Below are 8,561 nucleotides of genomic sequence, written 5' to 3'. Positions count from 1 at the left end.
GAGGGCAAGATGGTACAGCTCTTGGGTCCTAAGCTGGAGAACTGAGGCAAACTGGCTGGAGACTCTATATTGTTATTTCATGGATGGCTAGTGAAATCATTCATGTAACTGCAGCAGGGTGTGTCCCTGTCTGTGTATAGCTGTGTAAACACAAGACGTAAGAGGATTCCAGCTTGTCACAGCCTCACAGTGTGAGTGGGGGCCCAGATTGGTATGCCACAGGGAATTCCTTTCTCCCCCTACCCCAGTGAACAGGCCCTGCAAGACCGTAAGTCCATTTCCCCATTTTCAGGTGATCACTTACTGACAGAGAGACCGTGGATATGGAAGGGAAATCAGGAAACTTGGGTTCTGTGAGTCAGTCTCTGTGTGTCCTTCGACAAGTCATGTCTCCCCATGCCTCAGTTTACCGATCAATGATATGCGGATGGTTTCTCGTGTGTTTCCTTTGCTAGGTGTTTTGAAGATCCATCAATGAAAGGTGCTGCACAGTATGATGGTAGTTCCTGATGAGAAGTACTGATCTCTGATCCCTTAGCAACAGCCCCATGTATTTACTGTAATTGCTTGTGTCTCCTCTTAGTCAACTTTCTCCACATCTCTCTGTCTATTATCTACCCATCTATCCTGAGAATTAGGCATTATCCCTAATTTTCCTTCTCATCCACTACAGTTTTTAAATACATACACACAAACGTACAGAGCAGCCAATTCCTCTCTGACTCAGCACAGAGCCCAAGAGTTCTCATATCCCTTTGGGAAGGTTCCTTAATTGCTGTTTACTCCTAAAGTTGGATAATTAGCACAGAAGTGGAGACATGCTTGTCTACAGCCTGTTTACACTCAGATCCTCCTTTCTCCTCTAGAGGCCGAGCAAACTCCCCTGGGATTCCAGAGAGCTATACTATAAACTGTGCACAACGTGTGTCGGCTCTCGGTGTGGGATGCTGCTGCATATGCTGGGTTCAGAGAGGTGCAGGTCACGGATACCTGAGGGGGATTCCTAAGGAGGACACTTCCATCTCAGAATTCACAGGTACCCATCTCTTGCTGCGGAGTTCACCTGATAGACAATCCCTGTGTAACGTGGTGTGGTGGGAGAGATAGTAAGTCTGTGGTACTTTCCGCTCTGCACAATCATGACACATCCCGGGGCTCTTGCCATAAGTGATGAATTTGCTAAAGACTCACTGGCCAAAATGTCACTCTTTTCTGTGCACCCCTGCGCACCCTGCCTGATGGACTCCAGCCCCAAGGTGGTGCATTTCAGTGGCACAGTGAATCCTTCAGGATGAAAGGTGTTAGTAGATGTGAAATACAAGGCCAAATTCTGAGACCATGACCCGTGCTTTGCTCAGGCCCCAGTGAGGCAAAACTCCCCTTGGAGCAAGAACTGAGTAGATACATCAGGAGCCAACTGTGTGTTAATGCACAGACACTGTCACCCCCTCTTCTTGCATTTCAGGGCTATGTCTATTAATGGGGCAGAGGGACAGGGGATGTTACCTGACTTTTATCTGCTGGAAAGCTTGGATGTGCTAGGGCTCCTAGCTAGAACAATAATGAGAATTTTTCAAGATGGGTAACACATATTTTCTCCTAGCTTCATTCGAGAAGTCTGCTGAACTGTAATTCCTGAAACTTAAAAAAAAAAAAAAAAAAAGCAATTCTGCTCAAAGCAGACACCCAGCATGGGAAACTTCAGTCTAAACACCTAAAAATTGGCAAACTTATAATCAACTGGAAATTAGGTCTTCTAATGGAAGGTTTCAGACAGCCTTAACTACAGGTGATGCCACCAGCACCACCTACAATGGCCAATCCATTTGTGAATCCCATTATTCTATGCTCTTTGTTCCAATAATGTTGGTAGCAGGGATCTCTACAGGCCCAATATGAATTACGTTAGCAATTACCTTTTCTCAATGATATATGCTCAGACTTTCAATTTAACTAAATGTTCCCTTGTTCATTTATGAGACACATTAAATATAAATGCCTGATCTACTTTATTTATCAGTAGATCCATAGGCTTTAAGGTCAAAAGGGACCATTTCATCATTCAGTCTGACCTGCTGTAAAACACAGGCCCATTAAATTTCATTCAGTAACCTCTGGATTGAGCCAAAAGACTTGTGTGTGACTAAGGCCTGGTCTACACTAGGATTTTACATCATAGAATGATAGAGCCATAGAGTTATAAGGGAACGCAAAGGACAGCTAGTCTATCCCCCTGACAAGATGCAGGATTTGTTTTGTCTTAGTCATCTAAGACTAATGGCTATTCACACGTCTGTGAAAAACCTCTACAGAAGGAGCTTCCATGACTTCCCTGGGAGTCTGTTCCATTGGCCTCCTGTAGTTAAAGTTAGGAAGATTTTCCTGAAATTTAATTTAAATCTGCTAGGCTGGAATTTGAACCCATTGCCTCTTGTACTGCCCTTTTGTGGTAAGACAGAGTAACTTTCCTCCACCTTTTTATGGCTGCCTTCCAAGTATTTGAGGACCACTTTCATGTCCCGTAGTAATTTCCTCTTTTCCAAATAAACATATTGGTTCCTTTGGCTTGCTCATATAGCTTGCATTCCATCCCTTGGATAACATTTGTTACTTGTCTATGGATCCTTTCCAGGTTCCCTACATCCTTTCTATACATCGGCGTGGAAAATTGGACACATTACTCTAGTTGAGACCTAACCCACACCTAGTAGAGGAATACTATGACGTACCATGACTTGCATGTTATATTTCTGCTAATATAACCAAACATTGCATTTGCCTTTTTTGAAACATTTTTCCTAATGTCCAACCTAAACCATTCTTGCTGGAGTTTAAGTCCATTGCTTCTTGTCGTCTCTTCAGAGGTTAAGGAGAACAGTTTTTCTCCCTCCTTGTAACAACTTTTTTGGTATTTGAAAATTTTTATCATGTCCCCCCTCAGTCTTTTCTTATTCAGACTAAACAAACCTAGATCTTTCAGTCTTCCCTCATAGGTCGTGTTTTCAAAACCCCTAATCATCCTTTTCTCCAGTTTTTCCAGATCATTTTGAATGTTTATCCGATTCTCAAAAAGCTTGCAATCCCTCCCAACTTAGTATCATCTGCAAACTTAATATATCTACTCTCTATGCCATGATCTAAATTGTTGATGAAGACATTGAAAAGAACTGGACCCAGAATTGATCCCTGCCGAACCCAACTTGTTATGCCCTTTCAACATCACTGTGAACCATTGATAACTATTCTCTGGGAGCGGTTTTTCAATCAGTTATGCATTCACCTTAAAGTAGCTCCGTTTGGTTTTATTTCCCTAGTTTGTTAATGAGAAGGTCATGCAAGACGGTATCGAAAGTTGTACTAATGTCTACATACACCGCATCTACTGCTTCTCCCCATCCACAGGGCTTGTAACCCTGTCAAAGAAAGCTATCAGGTTGGTTTGACATGATTTGTTTTTGACTAATCCATGCTGACTATCACTTATCACTTTGTTACCTCCCAGATGCTTGCAAATTGATTCCATAATTATTTGCTTCATTATCTTACCTCGTACAAAAGTTAAGCTGACTTGTCTGTAATTGCATGGGTTTCCCTTCTTTCTCTTTGTAGATAGGCACTATATGTGCTCTTTTCCAGTCTTCTGGAATCTCCCCTGTCTCCCATCACTTTTCAAATATAAAAGCTAATGGCTCAGATATCTCCTCAGTCAGTTCCTTCAGAGTACTCTAGGATGCATTTCATTACGCCCTCCTGACTTGAAGACAACTAACTTTTCCAAGTAAATGTTAACTTGTTCGTTCCCTATTTTAGCATCTGAACCTACCCCATTTTCACTGGCATTCTCTATGTTAGGTGTCCAAATACCACCAACCATCCTGGTGAAAACTGAAATAATTGTTAATCACCCTCACTGCTAAATATTTGGCCGTAATTTTGAGCTGGAATTTGCCTGGATTCGGATTCCAGCCCCTCGGTCTTGCTCAGCCTTCGTCTGGTAGAATACAGAGCCCATTATTACCTATGATTTTCTCCCTATGGAAGTCTCCACTTGATCAACTTTTTGATAAGTTAAAGAGATATACACCCTGAAGTCTAACGATCCAGCTTTTTGTCTATCCTCCAATAATTTTTGTGGCTTTTTCTGCCCCCTCTCCAAGTTTTCAACATCTTTTTTCACATGTGGACCCAGTTTCACATGTGGATGCAGTTTATTTCACCAATCCCATGTGCAGAGGTAAAATCCTTCCCTTGCTCCAACTCACCAACTCAATATTTTCCACTACTAAAGCAAATGCCTCTAAGAAATCAAGGTACATTGCATCTGCATTGTTCCCTTGATCCTCCAGATGTGTACCCTTCATCAACTAATGTGTACTCTCAAAAAAGGATGAAATCAGGTTTATTTGACAAGATCTGTTTTGCATAAACCCTGTTGGTGACTGGCATTACTTACATTTCTAGACTTTTTTTAAATTAATTCCATACCAGCTTTTCCATTCTTTCTTAACCTTATCAATTCTTTTATTAAAATAATAATAATAATAAAACTTTCCCTTTATTTTTAATACTTTACATTTAACACAGGAATTGACATAAATCTTTTCTAGGATTTCATTTGTTCTCAATATACTTAATAACCTCCTTTTTATGATCCATAACCCTGCCAAACTTGGAGTTTTCTCTGATGTCTAAATGTTCCTAATAAATTTTCTTAACTTCTGATTTTTATTCTTGACTAGCTATTTTTCCTTTCTCTTCTTTGTTACATATTGCTTCCCTCCCCCTAAATGCTGCCTTCACTTTATCACTAAACTGAGTTTTTACCCAAAGTTGTTCACTTTGTTGACTGTGGAATCATGAGTTTTCTGCTATCAAATAAACTGTTATTAAAGAATTACCAATATTCATTCATATTTTTCTGTCTAAATCCGCCCCCCAATCAGTTCTGCTAACAATTTTCCTCAACTTTGGGGAATTAGTCCTCTTGGAGCACTAAGTGTCTATAGATAGTACTGGTTGGGAACTGTCCATCTGAATGTAAATCAGTTTCCTTTTTAATTTTCCTCTCCTATATCATGTGGTCTCTTCTTTGTCTCTTGTTTAAACTAAAGAGTCCCACACTTTAATATCCTTAATAGAGACTGGGTGACCAAAACTGAACACATATCCAGAACATGTTATTCTCCATCCCATATCTTAGGGATCTGAACATTGTTTTGTTTTGCCCACTGCTGTGAATAAGCAGGTGTTTCTCTTGAGGTGCTATCAATGGCGCTCAGTTCTTTTCCTTGAGGTATGTTCTAGTTGGGATGTTTCTCCCAGCACGTCTTTGAAAAAGTTTTTTTTTTTTTTTTGCCCTCTCTGATTTTGAGCAACTTGATGAATGGGGAACTCCCTTCAGTATGGACTCCCTATCCAGGCTCTCATTGCATTAAGCAACAATGATGGATATCCAGTTTCCTGATGGTGCCTCTTAAGGTTCCCCCACCACAAAGTGTATGAATTATTAATGCAGGGAGCAGAATAAAATTATGGAATTGGATTTAGTAGGATCACTGTTCATAGTTATTTTCTCTGAATAATGAAAATGCCATTTTTCAGTGTGTGAAGAGCGACCAATCTGCTTCTCCCATAAGAACAGCGTCCACTATTCCACGCAGTGTCTCATATTAACATTTTCTCTCCATTCAGGCATTTCTACTGCGACCATCACCCGAGATCCTGGGAACACACAGAAAGATAGGGGAGCATATGGTATATGCAGGAGACACCGTTCTGTCTCAGAGTTGGACATTTTCTCCACTACACCATGTCAGATTCTAACACAACCGACTTCACCAACCCCTCCATCTTCATCCTACTTGGGATTCCTGGCCTAGAGGCAGCCCATATCTGGATCTCCATTCCCTTCTGTGCTATATACTCCATAGCTGTATTGGGGAACTTCAGCATCCTTTTCATTGTGATGAGGGAGCCAAGCCTCCACGGGCCCATGTTCTATTTCCTCTGCATGCTGGCCGTCAGCGACCTGGTCATGTCCACATCCACCATACCCAAAATGCTGAGCATCTTCTGGTTCAATTCCAGGGAGATCAGTTTCAGTGCCTGCCTCACACAGATGTATTTCGTTCACTCCTTCACAAAGATGGAGTCTGGAATCCTCGTGGCCATGGCTTTTGATCGCTACGTGGCCATCTGCAATCCGCTGAGATATTCCACGATCCTGAAAAACTCTGTTGTGGCCAAGATAGGCCTGGCCGTGGTGCTGCGTAGTGGCATAATCACACTACCCTATCCCTTCCTGGTGAGGCAGTGGCCATATTGCAGAACCAACATCATCCCCCATTTCTATTGTGGGTATATAGCTGTGGCGAAGCTGGCCTGCGCTGACATCCGCATCAGTAGTTACTATGGCCTTTTTAATATTATCTCTGTGAGTGGAATGGATTTATTTTTTATCGCCGTGTCCTATACTCTGATCCTCAGGGCCATCTTCCGCCTCCCCACAAAGGATGCCCGGCTCAAAACATTTGGAACCTGCATCTCTCATCTTTGTGCTATCTCAGTTTTGTACATCCCAGATTTAGTCTCCTCTCTCATTCAGTGGTTTGGCCAAAATGTGCCACTGCATTTCCTCATTCTCATTACCAGCGTGTACCAGCTGGTGCCCCCCATGCTGCACCCCATCATTTATGGGGTGAGGACCAAACAGATCCGGGGCAGGCTGCTCCAGCTCTTTACTCATAAAGAGACCTAAATGTTTTCTCCTTGTCCTCTGGCTCTCAGATTGAGATCTGTGCAGAGCTGGCTGGTCCATGGTGCTGGGGCCTCTTCCGTCAATCACTTACTGGACAGACAGAGAGACATTGAACAATTCCTGTCCTTACTGAGCTGTGTCAATGTGATGAACTGGGGAATCAGGTTGTGGACACTACACTGGGTTGTGACCTTTCTAATTGATCTTAGCTGGGTGCCTGAAATTGCAATCTTGTACCATCTCTTTTGTCAAGCCTCGACCCTGCTGTGTGTCTTCTCCCCAAGGCACTGCCCCGTCACTTCCTCCTGTCTTCCCCTCCCTTTTCAGCTGCAACCCAGTCATCTCTAAAACCAATATGATCTCACATCTTATGGCAAGTCACTTAAAGGGCACTGATTCCTGTTAAAATTTAAATGTTTATTCTTAATTTGTTACTAACCCAGTGGAGAAAGAGATCCCGTCAGTACTCCTGGGATCTATCACAGCTCTGGGAGGGGAGTGCCAGTGCCTGGGGGCGGGGAAGGCGGTTAGCCCTTGTCCTCGAGCGCTGCTCTGGAGGCTGCAGGGAGCAAAGGGCGCGCGCTAGAGCCAACAGGCTGCGAGCTCGGAGCGCGTGGCACTGCCGTGTGCCGGCGCCACAGGGAGTAGTGGCGGGGCGGGGATTGGAAGGTGCTCGGGGCGGGGGCGAGCCGCCTTCCCCTATCCCCGGGCTCGCCCCTCCAGCCTCTTCCCAGCCGCGAACCCTCTGGGGCCGGTGATTCACCTCCCAGGGCGGCCATCAGCGCGCCCTCCCCCATGCTGATCCGCGGGGTGATCCTGCGGCTGTTAGCTCCTCTTTCCAGCGGCCAGCCCGCCCCCTCTCGCCCCTAGAGGGGGTATTGACTGGGGAAGTGGGGTGATCCTGCCACGCCTCGCTAGCCCCCCATAACAGAGTCCAGGGAGAGCCTAGTGAAGACAAGTGTAGTTCGCACACGTGCTAGCAGGGCTAGGCGCTAAAGAGAGTTTCTCTCATGCGCTGCCTTGTCTTCATTAGGATTTAACCCCTGGCCCTGGCTTAGCCCTAGCAGTTGATGAGAACAAACCTTTTTTTCCTAGCTTCCTAACAAACAGGTCCTGTCCCCAACCCCATTTACACAGTTAAATAGTAGAGCTACACCGAGCCCGGCCTCACACTGACCCCTAGGCTCACAGCACTGGAAAGAAAAAACATCGCTGGTAAAATGAGGGTCTGGCTAGAGAATCTTGCCTGTATGCTCGGGGTTCTGCTGATCGCCATATTTGGGGTCGGGAAGGAATTTTCCTCCAGGGTAGATTGGCAGTGGCCCTGGAGGTTTTTCGCCTTCCTCCGCAGCATAGGGCAGGGGTCGCAAGCTGGAAGATTCTCTGCAACTTGAAGTCTTTAGATCACGATCTGGAGACTTCAACAGCAGAGTTAAGGGAAAGTGGGGGGGTCAGCATTTGTGGCCTGCATCATGCGGGAGGTCAGACTAGATGACCATATTGGTCCCTTCTGACCTTAAAGTCTATGAGTCTATGAGTCTATGAGTGGGCTATAGTGGGTTACAGCAGGAGGCAGATACATCTGGGATCTAAATAAGAAGACCAGAATGGCCATACTGGGTAAAACCAATGTTTCATCTAGCCCAGTAGCCTGTCTTCTGAGAGTGACCAGTGCCAGGTGCTTCAGAAGGAATGAATAGAACACGGCAATCAGGATGTGATTCATGTGGAGCAGCTCGGCAGAAGGGGCCAGAAGCCCCAAGCCTGGGCTGCCTCAGCTTCATCTGGCAGGAGTTCAAGCCTC

At 44.6% G+C, this 8,561-nt stretch overlaps 1 protein-coding gene across 1 annotated transcript; it reads left to right on the top strand.

Moving 5' to 3' along the window:
• The first annotated feature begins 5,809 nt into the window (after positions 1-5,809).
• On the top strand, positions 5,810-6,757 carry LOC112107593 (olfactory receptor 52E4-like). Its single transcript, XM_024201355.2, has one exon. The coding sequence runs from the start codon at positions 5,810-5,812 to the stop codon at positions 6,755-6,757; it is 948 nt and encodes a 315-aa protein (XP_024057123.2).
• The last annotated feature ends 1,804 nt before the right edge of the window (positions 6,758-8,561 follow it).

The sequence above is a fragment of the Terrapene carolina genome, unplaced genomic scaffold (assembly GCF_002925995.2).
Source record: "Terrapene carolina triunguis isolate 2854851 unplaced genomic scaffold, T_m_triunguis-2.0 Scaffold694, whole genome shotgun sequence".
Lineage (NCBI taxonomy): Eukaryota > Metazoa > Chordata > Testudines > Emydidae > Terrapene > Terrapene triunguis.
This window is presented reverse-complemented; position numbering and strand designations above follow the sequence as displayed.

Bases quoted from the DNA above. Each gene is read 5' to 3' on its own strand.
- LOC112107593 (XM_024201355.2), top strand. From the start codon at position 5,810: ATGTCAGATTCTAACACAACCGACTTCACCAACCCCTCCATCTTCATC.